The 18,369-nt window shown below is 37.7% G+C and overlaps 1 protein-coding gene across 2 annotated transcripts; it reads left to right on the top strand.

The window, feature by feature from the left end:
- The first annotated feature begins 1,543 nt into the window (after positions 1–1,543).
- Positions 1,544–17,466, top strand: LACTB2 (lactamase beta 2). 2 transcript variants are annotated; one of them, XM_058805270.1, is made up of 8 exons: positions 1,544–1,763; positions 2,277–2,440; positions 3,740–3,863; positions 6,568–6,746; positions 10,716–10,864; positions 12,617–12,694; positions 15,312–15,378; positions 16,174–17,466. In XM_058805270.1, the coding sequence occupies exons 1-8, from the start codon at positions 1,642–1,644 to the stop codon at positions 16,281–16,283; spliced, it is 993 nt and encodes a 330-aa protein (XP_058661253.1). In that variant the 5' UTR covers positions 1,544–1,641; the 3' UTR covers positions 16,284–17,466. The 2 variants fall into 2 exon arrangements, with proteins under 2 accessions (XP_058661253.1, XP_058661245.1); XM_058805262.1 differs by having other exon boundaries at positions 12,617–12,698; positions 15,312–17,466.
- The last annotated feature ends 903 nt before the right edge of the window (positions 17,467–18,369 follow it).

Here is an 18,369-nt window from a genome sequence, read left to right as displayed (position 1 = left end):
TTTAGTTCATGCTTTAATGAGCATGAAAATAAAAAAAAAAATAATGTAATGGGTTTATATCTCAAATAAGTAAAGATTTATCAGAAAAATCCAGGAAATTGCTTGAAGGCCTAAATATACTGATTATCAGCATCAGTGGTAGAGTTCCTGGCTGTGGTTTTATATTGCTATGATCATCTTATAACAGGTACCACATGAGATTCTATGTACGTATAAAACAATCAGATAATATTTGAAATTCTAATATTAGCAAACTTGTATCACTGCAGTAATATCACCTGCTTTTATTTCAGATTATATTATGTTTATTCTTCATTTATATGTAGTTTAAGGAGAGAACAAGTCTGCCCTATTTTCTTTAACAATGTCAATTGAAAGGCAATTAAACAGGGGTTTCAGAGGAGACCGTGCAAAGTCAAGCAGGTAAATCTCAGCAACTTGCAGGATCTACAATGAATGCTGCTTGCAAACACATTATTTCTATGTGGATGACAGTGACACAATTTCACAAAAGCACAGAATGGCTGGGCTGGAGAGGGACCACTGGAGTTCATGTTTGAAGCCCCCAGCTCAAGCAGGGCCACCTAGAGCCAGATGTCCAGGACCGCGTCCAGATGAGTTTTGAGCATCACCAAGGATGCAAACTCCACAACCCCCCTGTGCCAGCTCTTGGTCACCCACACAGTGAAAAGTGTTCCCTGATGCTCAGAATGAACACCCCGTGTTCCCATTTGTGCCCATCGCCTCTGGTGCTGGCACTGGGCGCCACGACAGGACCTGAGGCAATTGCGCTGTGACAGAGCCTGGCTCTGCCCACTACACACCTCCTCTTCAGGTTTTTAGAGATTGTTTTATTAGCTTTTAGAGATTTTTTTTAGGGGTTTTTTGTGGGTTTGTTTTGGAGGGGGTTTTTCTTTGTTTGTTCGTTTGTCTTGTTTTTTGGGGTTTTTTTGTGTTTGTTTGTTTGTTTGGTTGGTTGGTTGGTTTTTTGTTTTGTTTTTTTTTTTTTTTTATGAGATTTTCCTGAGCCTGTTCTTCTCCAGGCTGGACAGCCCCAGCTCTCTCAGCTTTTCCTCACTAAAGAGATGCCCCAGTCCCTTAGAGGCCCTTTGCTGGACACTCTCCAGCGCTCTCCAGTTTTATTAAAAATGCTAAATCCTATATAACTCCTATGTGCCGTGCGGGAGCATACGCAGTTCCTGCATCTCCTGTAAGTAGGCGCGTTCCTGGGATACAGAGAAGGTGCATCTGTCTCTTACAACAAATTTCTCTAGAAAACCCGGCAGGGCACGGACGTGCCTCTCACTGGGCAGCAGAGAGGCACCGAGCCGGCACCGAGAACTGAATTCCACCGAGAACTGGCCTCCTCCACACCGGAAAACTTTATCCGACAGCATCGCCACAGGGTCTACCGTTAGCAGCCGGGCTTTACCGCACACCCGGCCAGGCCCGGCCCGCCGGGGAACGGAAGGAGCCGCCCCACAGGCGGGCGGGAGGCGCCGCAGCCGGGCCCCGGGAGGCGGAGCACGGCCACAGAGGCTTCCGTCCTGCCATAGAGGCTTCCGTCCTGCCATTGAGGCTTCCGTCCTGCGGCGTCGTGAGGGAAGCGGAGCCGGTGGTTCGGGGCAGTTCCCTGCAGAGATGGTGTCGCTGCTGCCACGCATCGAGCGGCTCTCGTCGCGGGTGGTGCGGGTGCTGGGCTGCAACCCGGGGCCCATGACCCTGCAGGGCACCAACACCTACCTGGTGGGCTCCGGGCACAGGTACCGAGCCGGCTCGGAGAGCGGGGCAGGGCGCGGCTGCCCCGGGGCCCTGCGCTGCCTCCAGCTCGAGAGGCCGCTAGCGGCCTGTTCCCAAATCCCTTAGTCAGCGCTAAAAAGAGGAAAGAAACCGTACAGCGTTACCTTGGAGGAGCTAGTGCTGGGAGGCGGCTTAGGCGGGTGGGATATGGAGTCTGGTCCGTGCCACCCTTGGGCCGAGGCCAGGAATTCGGTGAGGGAAGCGGGTGTGTACCTCAGGTACTAAACGGTGGCTTCTGCCACTTGTCGCGGAGTTGGAAAGGTGTGGCCTACATTTAGTACTTTTTCCACTTTTTAAATTGTTATGCTGCGGGGGTGGAATGCCAGGAGGCAAAAGGTGTTGTCTGGATATGGAGACATACATTATTGCTAAATTTCTGTCTGTTGGCTTATTTTATTAATATGACTTGGCTGTTACACGAACACTCTTTATTCTCTGGTGTGTCTCTCCCTCCCTTTTGTGTGATCCATGTGTAGAAGAGTCCTTATTGACACTGGAGAGCCAGCTATTCCTGAATATATCAGCTGTTTAAAGCAAGCACTGTCAGAGTTCAACATCTCCATTCAAGAAATTTTAGTGACACACTGGCATCGTGATCATACTGGTGGAATACCTGATATCTGCAAAGACATTCCAAGTGGTAGGCCAGAAGTTTCAGATATTGCTGAAAATGTTAAATACATGGCAAGAAAAACATTAACTGAATGCTTCTGTGCAAATCAACTAGATTATTATTCTGGAATTGCTGTATAAACTATATGCAATTTCATGATTCTGCTGCAGTGTGTAGATTGAGAGCAATGAATAATCTGAATGTAATAGTTGTAGTACTGCAGGTTTTCTTCAATACCTGTGCATACTTTCATAGTGAATTTTTCTTACGTGTGAATAATGAAAACCTAGATATTATCAGCATGGTACTAAGAGATGTGAGAAAAACTTGATACTGCTTCTGTTTTACTTGGACAGCAATGATAAATTTATTGTTATTTTCACTTTTGTAAAAACAAATAGCTTGAATTGTTAAAAGAAGCATACATAACTTTGGGATTCCTTAGAGGAGCCCATTATTAGTTGCTGACAAATTCATAGGCCTCAGAGCATGAGGGGAAAGCAGTAGAGCAGTGCGCAAGTAAAAATCTGACCTAAAAATTTGTATTCCATGTTGATAAACAGTAAGAGACATTTCTGTGTTGTCATCTGAGAAGAGAATAAGCAGTATGGATAATGTGGTAATTCTTAACATTGTTGGACTTTGTCACGAGCTTTGTCACAGGCTTAATTTTGTAAAGTTGCCAGGTGCTTATCTGCAATGAGGCCTGGGCACTACTGAAAACAATTGGTGTCTTGGTGAGGATTTTGGGCTTGCCAGCCTATCAGTGTGGTTGTAAAGACTAGCAGGGGATATGAATGCCTTTCTGGGTTGCTGTCTGTAGCTGTTCCAGCCAAGGTGTTTGCATTTTGTGCACTGTTGAGAATGACAAAAGCTGAGAGAAGTTGCAGGTCAAAAGTCTTCATTCAATTTTAGACTAATAATGAGTGATGCTTCTGTGACTCATAAAGCAAAATATGAGGGCCAAAATCTTAGTGGCATTGTAAAAACTTAGGGGAATTGGCTCATGAGTCAAGAAGAAATATTTGTGAAATATAATAATTATTGATCTTTATTATTTCATTTGTGGTTTTTCCAACTTCAAATCTGTCACTGGTACAGAGTGCTGTATTCAGGATCAGTGGCTTTCACTGTTTAGTGGTTTTGGCTCTGGAATAAGGCTGCTCTACCAATACAAAGTTACTTTACAGAATTTGTTGTTTCTAGTTTTCTATTCATACTGTGTGATAATTAATAGTACTTATTAAAAAAGTAACCTGTCTGTGGAATTACCTTTGTTAGTGACAAACTCAAAACATCATTTTTCTTGCTTTCCTTACATATCAGACTCGGAGTACCGCATAAGTAAGCTCCCTCGTGTCCCTCACTGTGAAGAAACTATAGAAGGAGGACATAAATATTTTTATCTTAAAGATGGAGATGTGGTAGAGACAGAGGGAGCCACACTCAGGTAACCATGAATTTCTTCAAGTTCTTTTTTCTTCAGAATTCTGACATGTACGTGTATCCTGGTTTCTAATGATTGCCAATCCATACATCTAATCTTTTCAGCACTTATGCATGTAGACTTCCTATCATGATCCAGCAAGATATGTTAATACAAAGACACTGTTTTTATGAATGAGAATTGTCAGAAATTAGCCTTTGGATTTTGTCTTTAGACTCAGCAGAGAAATTGAAAATATTTCCCTAGAAAAACACTTTCTGCAGGAAAATCAAATAGGATTTTACATATTTTCTCATCACTCTTACATAATTAGTTACTTTTTAAATTGTGGAAGTCTGTAGTAGTCTGGCTGGATTATTTAGCATGCCTTTCTTTTTACTTTAAAAATACATCTCTAGGAGACTCTAAAACATTTAATACTTAAAATGTTACATTTTAGACCTTGAACCTGTGAGGTTCTTGTAGGGTGCTAGTTTTGGAAGACTTCTTTGCATGGCGTTTACTGTCTGTAATGTTAGTCTGAATGAGTGTGAAACAGAAAGCTACTGTGCCTCATGGAAGCACACACACAATAAAAAGGTCTGACCATTCTGTTTTCAGACGCCTTTCACTAACAAGGCATTATTCTTATAAGGACAAAATTTGCTTGTTTTCCTCATTTTAGATGAGAACTATATCCCACTTGTAGACTATGTCACTTGGTTGATTGCAAGGAAAAAACATATAAAAAGAAAAGGGATATGTTTTGTCCAAAAGCGTTGTATTTTATTAGTGTAAAAATAGAAGTAAAAAGCATTTTACATTGCATACTGAAGACCTTTCACTGCCCTGAGTGGCCCATGTTTGGACAAAAATTTGGAGATGGAAAATAATTTTTTTTTTATTTCAATCCAAGTGAGTCAAGGATTAGCACATTTTGAAGTTTGAGATTGTGGAGGACCAGGCAGAGGCATGTTTTGTCTCAGACATTCTGACATGTGACAGGGAAGATGTGATTGGCAGGAAGAGTCCCCTGGAGGGGGAGCAGCATGGTCCTGAGCCAACTGCCTTTTCTGCCTTCAGATTCACAGTGCCTCCACCAGTTCCCCACCCCAGCTTGGAGCCTGGAGGGCTCAAACAGGCTGGCTGTGCTGGTGTGGGAGTTGGGAGCTTGTTGAGGGGTGTTGTAAAATACAGGGCTTGTCGCCAATACCTGGGAGAAGTCTGTTGCGACATTTGGGAGCTTGTTGAAGTGCGTCCTCGAAGTGAAGGGCTTCTTAGCCAGCACTTCTGAGACCAAACAGTGGGCTTGTTTATACCAGAAAGCATGGGAGTTCCCAGACACATAGTCTGGTGTTCTTGTTGACCCTGAAGAGAATTTATAACATCACAGCCCCTATGGGTGGGTTGTAACAGGGCTAATGCAGCCTAACTTTATGGTTGATTAAAAACAGGTATTCTCACCTGGATTAATTCAGTAACCACTGGTTCCAAAACATGCAGTATCTGCATGTTAAATTTTAGTTAACAACTGTCAGGTTTTCAAGGTGTGCCACAGCAAGCAGCAGCTCTCTGGTAGCACCTCTCCACACACTGTCTGGTGTTCTCTTTCTGCTATTTTTTTATGTTAGTGGTTTGGCTTCCTGGTGAAATTTCATCAAGAACTGAAGGATACCATGTCCCAAAGGTGAGCCCATCAGCTTGATTTTGGTGTTGCCTCCACAGGGCGATGGCTCACCTGCTTTCTCCTGAGCTCAGTATTCAGCAGGAGCTGGAAATCATTGCAGCAGATGATGCTGAACTTGTGGTCTCCCACACTTGCAGCAGCTTGGCTGGGAGCTGTTTAGCCTTGCCCTTTACACCACACTTGGCACCAGCTCTGTCAGTTCCTGATCACTGCTTTGATGCATCTGCCATTAGCAAGAAGGTTCTAATGAATATCAGCAATGATGCTGGTTGGAGTTGTGTTATTTTCAATCTGTATCAGCCTCAGCATAAGGTCCTTCTGCTTTTCAGAAATCATCATGAAAGGCCACCCCAATGCAGCTCCTTGGCAGCTCAGGTTACCATATACTATATACATACCCACTGTCCCTTTGCTGCATGCATACACTGCTTGTCCAAGCTGTGGGTCCTTAATCCTTACCATGCAGGTGTTTAATGACCTGCACATAGAACAGCTGAGAGACCAAGGTTCTCTGTATTTTACAGCTGTGCTCCACTGTGCTATGGGGCTTTCAAGGAAAAATACATTTTTGGAGGCTGAACTTTATCTGGGTGGGGTTCAGAAGTTTGTACTTCATTTCTAAATGAAAGATATCCTTACTCTCCTTTCAAAGTACAACGTGTATGTCAAGAACTTCAAGTGTTTCAGTCTGGAAAAAAAAGGTCAATTTGATTTTTTTAAAGCTTCAGAATAATGCCCTCTATAACAGAAATAATGCATGGCTAGTCAGCTCCTTTAATGCACTTGTTTTATGGTGTGTCATGTAAGTAAAAGCATGCTAGAGATAATTGGTGTTCTTTAGATGGTGTAAGAAAATGGATTGGGATTAGGCAAAGTGATACTTGTTTACATCAACTTTTCAGTGGTTTTTGGTCAGTTTTTTCTTGTTCATGTTATGGGCTGCTTTGCCAAGTGTATTATTTTACCATAATTTGTTCTGGCTTCAAAAATGAAGTATATATGCTGTATGAAAAACATATGTTTTTTTTGTTCTTTGAACAGAGTTTTATATACACCAGGACACACTGATGATCATATGATTTTACATCTAGAAGAAGAAAATGCTGTATTTTCGGGTGACTGTATCTTAGGGGAAGGAACAACAGTAATAGAAGATCTGTCTGATTACATGAAGACTTTGAAAAAGTTGTTAGAAATGAAACCAGATTTGATTTATCCAGGTAAGTGGCTTTAGTTTTAACTGCTCCTTTTAACTGTGTAATTTTGTAAAAATCTCCTCTAAGAATTTGAGAACCATTATTACAATCAAACATCACTTCTGGTGTAACAATTCAATTTAATAAACAGTAAGCTAAGCTGACTTTGTCATGGTGGTTTGCAAAACTTGAAAAATTTCAGTGATAGGTATCTTCCTTTCTTACATTTCTCTATTTCAGGGTGGGTCTTGTCTTTCTGTGCCCAAAGACTCCAGGGGCCATAATCTTTCATTGGTGGAATCATACAGCAGATTTCATTTTCTTATATTACTCTATCCCTGTGCTTGAATGTTATCCTGGAAGATAAAATAATAGTTGTTCTTTTGTTCCTTTTCATCCCCACATACACTGTCAGTGTGAGTAACCTAGTAACGTTTTTTGAGAGTTGTGTGTCCCTTGCAGTACAGATTAATCACAAATTCATCTTGGAAAGCTGCAGAACTGTAAAGTGGTAATCATAGTAAATGATTTAAGTACAATTTGAACAAGAACCAGGAGGCCAAAATGTTCTAAAAATAAGTTGTCTGTTCATTCATATGGATTTCCTTCAATTCTTTTCCTCTCTCTCATTCAAACATTGGGAATGCATTCACTTTTCATATATACCACATGTCTGTTTGACAAGACTACATTTTAAGAATTCATTATGTAACTACACTTTAAGCTCCTCATTTGCTTTTTCAGAGCTACATCTCAGGGTTTTTTTCTGACTTTTTCTGTTTCATCTTCAACTTGTCATTCCAAGCTACTGTATCTATGTTCTCAGTTGTGCATTTTTCCATTAGCCATCTACGTTTAGCCTACTCTCTTGTGTTCACTCTTAAAATAGCCTTCTTTTAAAGTATGTGTCCTTTCAGATGTCAGAAAAAAATGCTGTTTAAGAAAAGCATTCTTACATATTCCATAGATGTGGAGGTTGATGTAGACAGAATAGTGACTTGGTCATATATATTAACTGACTTAACTAACCATTAAAGCTAACAATTTTTTAGCCTCCAGAATCTGAACCAAATGTTTTTATTTTTTTATTAATACCTGCAAAATGCAGTCTGCTCCTCTAACTGAAGGAGCCTTCCAAAACCCCATATATGTCAAGTTCTGTTTGGTTTATCAATTTTATCTGTTGTACTTCACTCTGTTCTTAATGGTTTTGGATCTAGATTACAAATTCACCAGGGCTGAACATCTGTGCTCTTTATTTGGAAGTGTTTGCTACTGTTTTAACTTGCAGTTAGGAAGCCAGTCTGACATCATGTATTTTCAGTAATGAAAGCTAAGTATTGAGATGGCTTGGAACTGACTTTCTTTTTTCATCCATGCACCACAAAATGTACGTGCAGCTGTGCAAAAAGTGCTGTTGCACAATCAGAACAATTGGTGATACTGTTGGGTATAATTACAGCAGAAGTAGTTTCCTTTATCAATATATTCTATGTAAGTCAGTCACTCTGTGCTACAGTATTAGGTCTTCATAATTCTTGAACTGTTTCCTCCACCAGTGCTTCAGCACTCATGTGGTAGCCTCAGAATTGCACGAATTTTTGTAACAAACTGGCTGCTGGCTATCTGAGAGTAGGTGAATTTTGTCAATCCTTCCCCTTCTATGTTTCTTTTTTAATTTAATGTGGGAATGACTTAGACACAGCAGTCATGGTATCTAATTACAGGAAATATTTGATGAGAATCCTTGGAACAAGAAAAGGGCATTTTAGTCAGCAGAGGGCACCCCATCCTGTAAAAATAGACAATTTTCCTTGGTAATACAGAAAAAAATGGTGCCAAAATTAGGAATTTGTGGAAGATTTAATGAGCCAATTGTTTCCTTCACTTCTGTCCTTTGTGCTGTAATTTAAAGTAAGAGAATCTCACACTTCACAATGTGTTATGAGGAAATAATATGAATCTGTCTGAAATTAAAGCTGAATTAATGGAAAGACACTCATATTTTGAGAGTGCTTTTCATATGCTCAGAAACATTTTACTTTTATTCAGCTATTAATCCATTTTTTTGTCAATAAATAAATAACTACTGCTGTCTCTGAAAAATAATGGATGGGAAAGTCCCACATCTGGATTTAGTTCCAAGCTTTCTGAGATCATTTTAATGTACATATATGCATACACAACAGCTGCAGATCAGATGATGTAATGGAGATGAAGTCCCTTTAACTTTGCAAAATGTGGGTTCCATTTCAGGTTCTGGCATTGGTCTTGTAGTCTAAGTCAATTAAATCACTTGGAAGAGTAGGGCCAGGTTTTAAGGATGCCTTGGGATTCCATGTGCAACCCTTAATTTTGATTACTTCAGTGAGACTTCTGTCATTAGAGAATGCAAGAGAATCGACAGTTAACATTACAGTCTCTGCTTTGTATATATTACTATGTTTTTCTGAAATTAGTTTTAAGTTTTGGGTGCATAAATGGTAACAGTAGAGATACTGTTATACTTGTAATTTGTTTTGCAAGGAAAATAGCTTCATATTAAATATGTTTGAAATCATTAAATATAAATGCATATGCCAGTATAGCTTTATGTTTACACATTACATATCTTGTATTTATAATACTTACTTAAACAAGGTGAGTTTCAATGTATACTTAGTAATTTCAAACATGCTGAAGTAAGTGGAGATGTATAAATATTTTGACTTACAGAAGGATAGATTCCTTTGACACTTTAGTTCAAACCATGAAAAATCAGTTGCTCTTTTTCTATATGCTGTCTGTTGTCAGGCAAAATAAGCTTTGATTTTAAAAGCTTAAAAATTAAAAACCCATTTAATCAGTAAACCCAAAAGTACAAGTAAAGAATACAGTGATTCTTTTAATAGTTAGAGAACCTCAAAAGAAGCTGATTTTGATGATACCAAATAACTTCTAAAAGAAAGCTATTGTTTTTATGGTAGTTTCTTTTCTACTAATTTTATAAATTACTTAGACTTTGCACTCAGAGGGCAGAGCTGGAAGTTGCTGCTGCTACTTCAGGTGAGTTGTACAGGCAAAGAAATAGGAAACCTTGCTATAAAAAGCATGTGATGAATGTTTGTGCAAGTCAATTCCTCTATAAGTAACACAAGTTTAATTTCCATGCATGTAACTCTCATGGCTGAACAATATTTTCTCTGTCATTTTAATGTACTGTGAGCATTTGATTTTTCATAAAGCTTAGTGATTTACCAATTAAGCCTTCTCATAATGTGATTCAAAGACCTTTAAGTAAGTTGAACATTTCTGATCTGCTACAGTCAGTCCAGGAAAAAATATGTTTTGTTTATTAACCAGCCAGACATTAAATGATCCACCTATGACTTTCCTTGTGCTTTCTATTTTTCCTGCCCTGACACATTCCAACTGCCTCGCTTATTTGTTCTCTATTCATTCTTTTAATCATACTCACAACAGTGTTTTTAAAGGCATAACTTAGTGTGAAGATTTGTTTGGGAAAATTACCTGTTACAATTAAAGATGTCACCTTGATGTTTGCCCCAACAAGACAAGAGGTACAGTAGTACCTGAGTCCTTTGCATCAGCCATTATTGTTCAAAGGCCAGTATCAGTTTAAATCATTAGTGTCAATATCCTTTGGGGAGAGGAAGACAGGCAGACAGAGATAATACAGTATCTAAATCTCGTCTTTTAAATCTGTTCAGCAGTGAACTCCTTTCCTTTTTTTGAATGGCCTAAAGTAGTCTTCCCTTGCTTTCTTTATTCCATCTGAAGTATTCCCTTTTCCCCGTTCAGACTTCTAATATCCTAATTTTTCCTTTCCATCTTAATTCTTTGCAGATGCAGACTGCAATACGGACATTCAGATCTTTTTCTCATGGCTTTTAAATCTACTAGAGTTTACATAAGAATGTTTCAATTATTCAATAGCATACTTAATTACAAATGTAAGTAATAGTGCTCTGGTACATGTGTTTTGATTTTTAGGTCATGGCCCAGTAGTACGTGATGCAAATACTAGAATCCAAAACTACATTTCTCACCGCCTTGCACGTGAACAGCAAATTCTGAGTGTTTTCCAGAAGAATACTGGGAAATCATTTACATCCTCAGAGCTTGTAAAGATGGTATACAAGGTAACTGTTGATCAAAAGTTTTTAGATCAAACTAAAGAAAATTGAGGTTAGGTTCGTAAAACTTGTATGTAACAGCAATGGTCTTTGAGTGAAAATCATGGTGTCTCTTTGAGAGGGATAAAAAACATTTCTGCCTGTTCAGGGTTCAATTATAACTGTGCCTTTAAGCACTTGTTTAAGCACTTAATTGGAGTGAGGCCCACATGATTCCTAGAAAATTGTTTAACTATCCAAGTCTTAGGCACGGTTTCGTAAGACTAAGTAAAAATTAAGTTGTAGTGCTTGGTTTAAAGTGAAAAGTATGACATGACTGTTGGTTGTGGATTTCCCAAAGCGTATTTGGGGTCTCCTGAAGAATGGTTGAAAACTTGGAGATCCTGATTTATCAGTCTGCAGGAGGTTACAGGTGAGCTGCAGTTCCACAGCACAAAGAAGGATATTGCAGCTCTGGTGTTGGATAGCTTGTATGTGTCTTTAGACTGGTGTAACAATACTTTGTTGCTACTTCATCATCCTTCATGTAACCTCTGCAATTTTTCCCTGTGGTGTGGGGTTACCCTCCTAACCAGTAGAGATAAGAGATACAGTATTTCTGCTGTGGAGGAAGATGTCAAAGTTGCCAATGTCTGTGGCTTGGGAGCTGGTCTGTAACAGCTTCACAGCTCATTTTTCATGGTTCTGCTGATACCTAGTTTCTGAAAGAATGCCTGCATCGTGGTGAACATTTTGCAGTGCTGATGTACCTTTACCTATGGCCATTCAGCTTCTGCAGTTCTCCTGCCTGATGAGCTAGGTTTTAAGTATAGAGCCATTCTTCTGTTTCTGTAAATCACAAACCACTTGTTCTGCTCGTATAAGAATGTATAAGAATTTTTTCAGTACTATTACGGCTTTATAGTTATAGTTATATAGTTTATACAAAAAAAATATGCTTTCAAAGTATTCTTAAGGTTCGCAATTTTTTAACTAGTTTGCTAGTGACTTTTCCTGCCATACATAGCATTTGAAGAACTTTTTAATTTTCAAAAAAGGAGAAAAAGAGAGCTTTACCTTTAAGATGGTAGAGCTGGAGAGGAGGATTTTAGCAGACATCATACAGTCATAGAATGGTTTGGGATGGAAGGGACTTAAAAGGTCCATCCCCCCTGCCATGGGCAGAGACACCTTCCACAAGACCAGATTGCCTAAAGCCCCATCCACCTTGTCCTTGAACCCTTCTAGGGATGGGGCATCCACAGCTTTTCTAGGCAACAGGTGTTACTGCTTTTTACATAATGAGCATTAAAGAATTGTAAGAGATATTTTGTCCTTCTGAGGCTGTTACATTTTTTATTATTTACGCACAGATACTAATTGCTACAGGATATTTAAAGCTATGCAAATGTTGTCATGGAATAGAAGGGATAGTTACCTGTAGAGAAATGCATTATAAATTTGTCTTTAAAAATACTCAACTACACTGACAACCCAGGGCAAACCAAGTTCAGAGGAGGAGTGCTGGCCAAAGTTTTCATCACACAAATGTATAATGCAAAAACCGAGCAAAATAAACAAAAATGTGTTGTTAGATTGCCCATTTAACTGGTGTAAAATTGGTTTACTCAGCTTCCTGTTGTTACATAACTAACTGAATGTTTCCATACTGATTCAGAAGAGGAAAATCTGTGGCAATAAACCATGGGTTCCATATATTGAAAAAATAGTTGATGAGTATTTAAACAAATACAAAATGCATTTTTTTGTTCCCATTAGGAAATCCCTGAGAATTTACTTCCAGCAGCAGAACATAACCTCCTAGTCCACTTGAAAAAGCTGGAAAAAGAAGGAAAAGTGTGTAAGTTGTGGATGAAGGGAGGAAGGAGGGTCATTTTTATTTTTATGTTCTATGCATTATTTCTCATATTATTTTAGAGCATTATTTTCTAGGGGGAAAAAAATGCAGTTTTTTGCAGTAGCTGTCCATTAAACAAATTAAAGTACAGCAGTATGCAGAATGATTGTACAGTATTCACAAGCTTTTAGAAAATATTTTACTAAGTATTTGAATGCTTAGAGCTCAGATTACTGCAATGCATATCCCTTTAAATTTTTATTTAAAACATACCTAATGCTAGCATTAATACCGTCTTGTATTTTCTGAAATTCAAACCTAAATATGCATGAATGTAGCATTTTATGGGCTTACATTTAAGTTTCTGCCTGTGCTAAATATTGTGCATATTTTTGTGTGTATGTGCTACAGAGATTATTAAAATCATGCAGTCTAAATTTTTGCAATTACTGATTAGTACAGTACCTAAATAGAGCTGCTGTATTTAGTTTAGTGTTTTTACATTGTGCCTTTACTCTTAGTGAACAAGGTGAAGTGTTGTTTCTGTAATGGCATGTGCATATGGAAACGTTACTCAGCCAAAGCTGAGGATAATATTTCTTCCTGTAGAATACATGACTGCACTCAGGACTGTCTATTTATAAGTAAATAATTACATGAATTTACAGCTGTGACAGATTTTCACCATTTACCAACCTGAATAACAACATGAAATTAGTGCATTTTTTTCAGCTTAGACCCTCTGTTTATCTTACTGATAGAATGTCTACTAGGTACTAACTGAACAATTGAGACTGAAGTTTTGTAATAGTAATAACAACCTGCTTTTTATTCAAGGAAAATAGGCTAGAGTTACATGAATACAGTCATCACTGAAGTTCATAAAATGTTCTCTTTGGGCTTATTTTGTACAGAATGCCATAGAAACTTTACCAGCATGGTACTTACTGCACCAGCTTTTAAATATTGTCTCAATTCTTGTTTATTAACATACATCATTGATTTGTACATTCCTCCAATTTTGTTCCACCCAATTCATCAAGGGCATGAGGTGCTGTTGATTGTTTATCCCTTCTTTTCACTCTCAAAGTAATTCAAGCCACAGCATTTTCTATTGAGGTCAAATAGTGGATAAATTAACTTTTTGTTTAAAGGTAGTCTTCCCTACAAGAATGTCTTCATTTTGAATGCCCAGGAAATAATCTGGTTGAGTGAGCTACTGACTTAAGGGTTTGTTTTCTCAAAACCACTCTTTTCATGTTTACCAAACAAAAATAACTCAGTTTTTCTCAGAAATCACATTTCAGTTTTGAAGAGAGAGCAGATATAGTCATGCATCTGTTCACAAAGTATCCACTACTTGAAATTATTAGAAAGCTTAAATAACTAGAGGAGATGCTAGTCAGAATAATTATTGGGACTCTCCTACTCCAGTTGGAGGCCCTTGATTCAGATGTGCCTTGCTTTCCTAGAAGCACAAGATGTGCTCTTTGACATTTGTTTTGTTTTTTAAACTTGAATTTTGGGGCACAGAGAAAGTGAGAATCAATCTCATCAGAGCACTTAGGGTTGCTGAATTTTTGAATACAAGCTCAGGCCCAGACCTATGGTAAATGCTTAACATCACGTGACCTTTACCCATTTTTCAGTTCAAATTAAGGGCATCTGTTAAGGAAGACTGATTCTGTTGATTCTGAGCATGTAGCATACAAATGCTTGTGTACTCATGGTACTTGCTCGTTTGATTTTAATATCCTTTGATGCCCTTTCCTCATATTCCAAGACCTTGCAGCATCTCAAGTTTTGTTCTCATTACAGAGGACTTGAGCTGTAGACATAACACTGTCTTGCTTAATTTTCTCCAAACGTTTTTCCAAAGGAACATCTTGTCAGTATCAAGAATGAATGTGACAGGCATATTACAACCTTACAAGTGAGTTACTCACTGTAAATGATGGCCATATGCTGCCTGCTGCAGTCATTAATTACCCACTCAGTACTAGGGATTGCAGATTTTGTGGGTACATAACTTTTATAACTGCAATTGGGAGTGACACTGCCTCTTAATTCAAACAAAAATGTTACTCTTCTTACTTAAAACAAAAATAATGTCTTGTAAGCAGGAGTGTGGCACAATGCACACATGTAAGCTTTATCCCATGGTTGGTTATAAATAATTTGGTCATTGTTTCACTTCATAGCTGATGAAGAGATAAAAATAATTTATCTATTCTTAATTTAAGAGCACTGATTTTTTCCATCTAAAGGTTATGAATTTCAGAAAATGCAACAAGCACTCTACTAGCTCAGATTTTTTGATATCTAGAAAGTTTAATATACCAAACTTTAAATAACTAGAGGATTATTAAGACCTTTTTATTAATCACTCTTTATGCTGCTAGGTTACATTGTGAAGTAGTTAATGTTTATCACCTTCAATTAAAACTGAACACTGGCACGAAAGACAGTATTTCACTAGTTTCAATAATAAATGTCATGTGTAGACATCCATATTCATCCATATTCCATGTACAGGTTAGGTGTGGGATAATCTAATATTTATAAATAAAATCTAAGTATTGGTTTCTAACTAATTTGGTTTCTTTTTCTTAACAGTACGTGATGAAACTCCCAGCTTCAGATGGAAAAACAATTTATAAGTTAGGCAAGATTGTCCAGGAATGTATTTGATCTGCATGGTTGCTGTATGAAAAATCATAACAATGAGCTGCAACTATATGTAAAATAAAAACTGATTTTTATTTGTTTTTTTAAAAAGTGGCAACAATTTTAAAGCAATGTTGCAGTAAATTAACTGATGTTTTTCACATTCTACTTTATTAGAATTTTAAAATACCCTGGTGGGTACTGAGTTAATAAAATGGAATGAGTGTGAAGAATTGAATCCTACCTTTGTTATGAAGTGCTGAGTTTTATCATTGGTGGCAAAAGACAAATAGCAAGGTCTTATAAACTTAATATTGTAATATCTTAAAGCAATATTATAAACCAAATAAATCACATCTATAAAAGAAATCTCTAGAAAAAAAACCAGAAAATATGTTATTTTAAACCTGGTTTCACCTGCTTGTGCTTCTCAAAAAGTGATTTTCTAATAAGTTACCTGTACATTCTAAAAAAACAAGTTATTTTTGCTAACAGGTGTAATACCAGGATTTACATTCCTTTTCTAATTCAGCTGACTGTGCTTGTCTTTGCTGGTTGCTCAGTGCAGAAGTTTTAACAAACACTGAAAGTAATTCTAGACTTTTGGGTTTTTTTGGTGGAATTCATTCAAAGAATTCATTAATTTTAGCTAACAAGTGTCAAAAAATGCACAGAGTTGGAGCAGACTCTTAAATTCTTTGTAAGATTCTGCAAGAATGTGATTAAAAAGCTGTATAAATTGACATATGTATGTATGCCATATGAAGTTTTGGTGTTAATCTACTTAAAGTAGGAATATTTTAACTAAAAGGTTGTATTTGGTTGAAAAATACTGTACAGTGTATTAAAATATGTTTGGAGATTAATTTAAACTGCAAGTTCAGTTCTCTGTGGACCTTCCACTTGCAGAATAGTACATAAATATTTGCATTACTTTGTCTATTCAAAGTGTGTGACATTTGATGATATATACATTTCTTCTAGTATTACTCAGCCTTAAAAAACAAAAGCAGATCTGAGATGTTTGAAAATACCAAGGACAGGTATGTGTCAAGGACAAATATATGTCCTTGAAAACCTTTGACCATTCAATCCTGTACCCTCATTTGTGAAACATGCATATGTGTTTGGGTACTGAAGGCATGTCTTAAGAATTTACATTGTTTTATGAAGCTGATGGCATTTGTTCTGATCAGCTGGGACAAATCCAAAGCAAAAATACTCACAGGATAGCAACCCAAAACAGGAATAGCAACTCAAAATTGAAATCATATTCTGAGGTAGCAGACAGACCCCTGAAGAAGAGAAATAATTACTTTCTGTAAAAATGATGCTTCTTGCAAACTTTATTGATCTGAAATTTGGCCAGATCGTGTCACATGCTCACTTTTAACTTTTTCTGCAGTGTAATTTTGAGGTCTTTCTGAGGTCTGCTAGGTTTCCTTCCTATTGTATTTTCTATTAACTTACATTTTTCCAGACACTTTTTATCTGTTCCTCCCACAATTTTTTTTCTTCAATTCCTTTTGAAAAAATGACTCAATTTTCAAATGGACTTCTTTCCATTAATAATTAGTTTTCCTGTAGCTATTCCATGAATTTATAGTTACCTTTTTCCGTGGTTAGGCATAAAAACATAATTATCACTGCTTTTTTGACAAAGATAAAATGATAATTCACATGCTCACATTTTGCTTCAAGTGAAATGACAGTTTCCTGTCATGAGGTCTGAGAACCTAAGACAGCAGGAAACTGGTATGAAGAGGTAGTGTCTCATTACCTTCCTGAGCTAGAGAAGAAATCTAATGTTACTTAATGATTTTCTTCTGTTTTACTATAAATTTTGAAATATATACATAAAAGTGGCTTTAGAATGCACTTAGAGAATTGTTGGACTTGCAGGCAGTGAGGAAAGCAAGAGGACACAAATAGAAGGCTCCATGTTCTGTGCTGTGCTGCAGCAAATGACTGACATCTTTAGAAAAACAAGGAAAAAGGCTGTTTAACCAGACAAGTCATTAGTGATTGTATATGGTGTCTTTGGAATATTAATAGCAGAAATTGCACTGTTACTAAGATGTATATATAATAAAGGATACTTGGCTGTGGCATCTTGAAAAAGTCTCAAGGCTCCTTGTTATGTCAAATGGAATGTTTCTTTTTAAAAGGTAGCAATGTAAGATTGGCCATTTATGTACAAAAAGGGGGGGGCCCTTTCACATGAATGTATTCATCTGTTGATAATGCATTAAAAGTTACAAATAAAAAGAGGGGAGGGGACTACTTCTGTCTTAACAGGTTAGAAAGGCTAATGATACCAGTTGCTGGGATAACTTTCTAAACAGCTGGGACAGAAGGAAGCACAAACTGTGTTTCCACCTTTCCTGCCTGCTAATTTCAAGATCCTGTCTTGAGAAGCAACATCATTTATTACATTTAAGACCTAGACATTTGGTGGTAGGTATCATCTTTTTGAAGTTTTCCATTCTGTTACTTGCTGGTTTTCTTATTTATATTTGTTTTAAAATATTGTTCTTGATTCTCTCTCCAAGCATGCTTAAATTCAGGAAAGGTTCCCAAATAGAAAGCTGTTTGTGTCTTGTTATTGCAGGTGCCATAATATGCTTCCTGCTGATGTCTTCACAATTTTGCCACCTAAAACATTGTATTAGGTTTGGTTGGGAAGGTTTTGGGACACACATGCACATGATGGTGCCTTCTGTGATAAGATGCTAGAAACTCCCTCTGACTCAGATTGTAGAGAACTTCCTTCCTAAAAAATGTGATCAGTTTGAAGCCTAGTGTTGGAAAATACAGATGTCTGGAGAGAAACATGGCAGACACAGACCAGCCATCACAGCAAGCAGCATACTAAGGGCTGACCATCCCACTTTGTCTGAAGTGCCATACAAAACTTCATGTGGCAGAAGAGGAGACTCCTGATAAAAGGAAGGTGTGGAAACCTTGGGTGAGGCAACAGGTTTCCTTGTTTTCTATTTCAGTGTAG

The sequence above is a fragment of the Ammospiza caudacuta genome, chromosome 1, assembly GCF_027887145.1.
Source record: "Ammospiza caudacuta isolate bAmmCau1 chromosome 1, bAmmCau1.pri, whole genome shotgun sequence".
Lineage (NCBI taxonomy): Eukaryota > Metazoa > Chordata > Aves > Passeriformes > Passerellidae > Ammospiza > Ammospiza caudacuta.
This window is presented reverse-complemented; position numbering and strand designations above follow the sequence as displayed.

What these genes read in the sequence shown, in the direction of transcription:
- LACTB2 (XM_058805270.1), top strand. Translation starts at nt 1,642, where the DNA reads ATGGTGTCGCTGCTGCCACGCATCGAGCGGCTCTCGTCGCGGGTGGTG. An exon ending in CTGGTGGGCTCCGGGCACAG is followed by an intron (nt 1,764 to 2,276) that starts GTACCGAGCCGG and finishes ATCCATGTGTAG; the next exon opens with AAGAGTCCTTATTGACACTG. An exon ending in ACCAGATTTGATTTATCCAG is followed by an intron (nt 6,747 to 10,715) that starts GTAAGTGGCTTT and finishes TTTGATTTTTAG; the next exon opens with GTCATGGCCCAGTAGTACGT.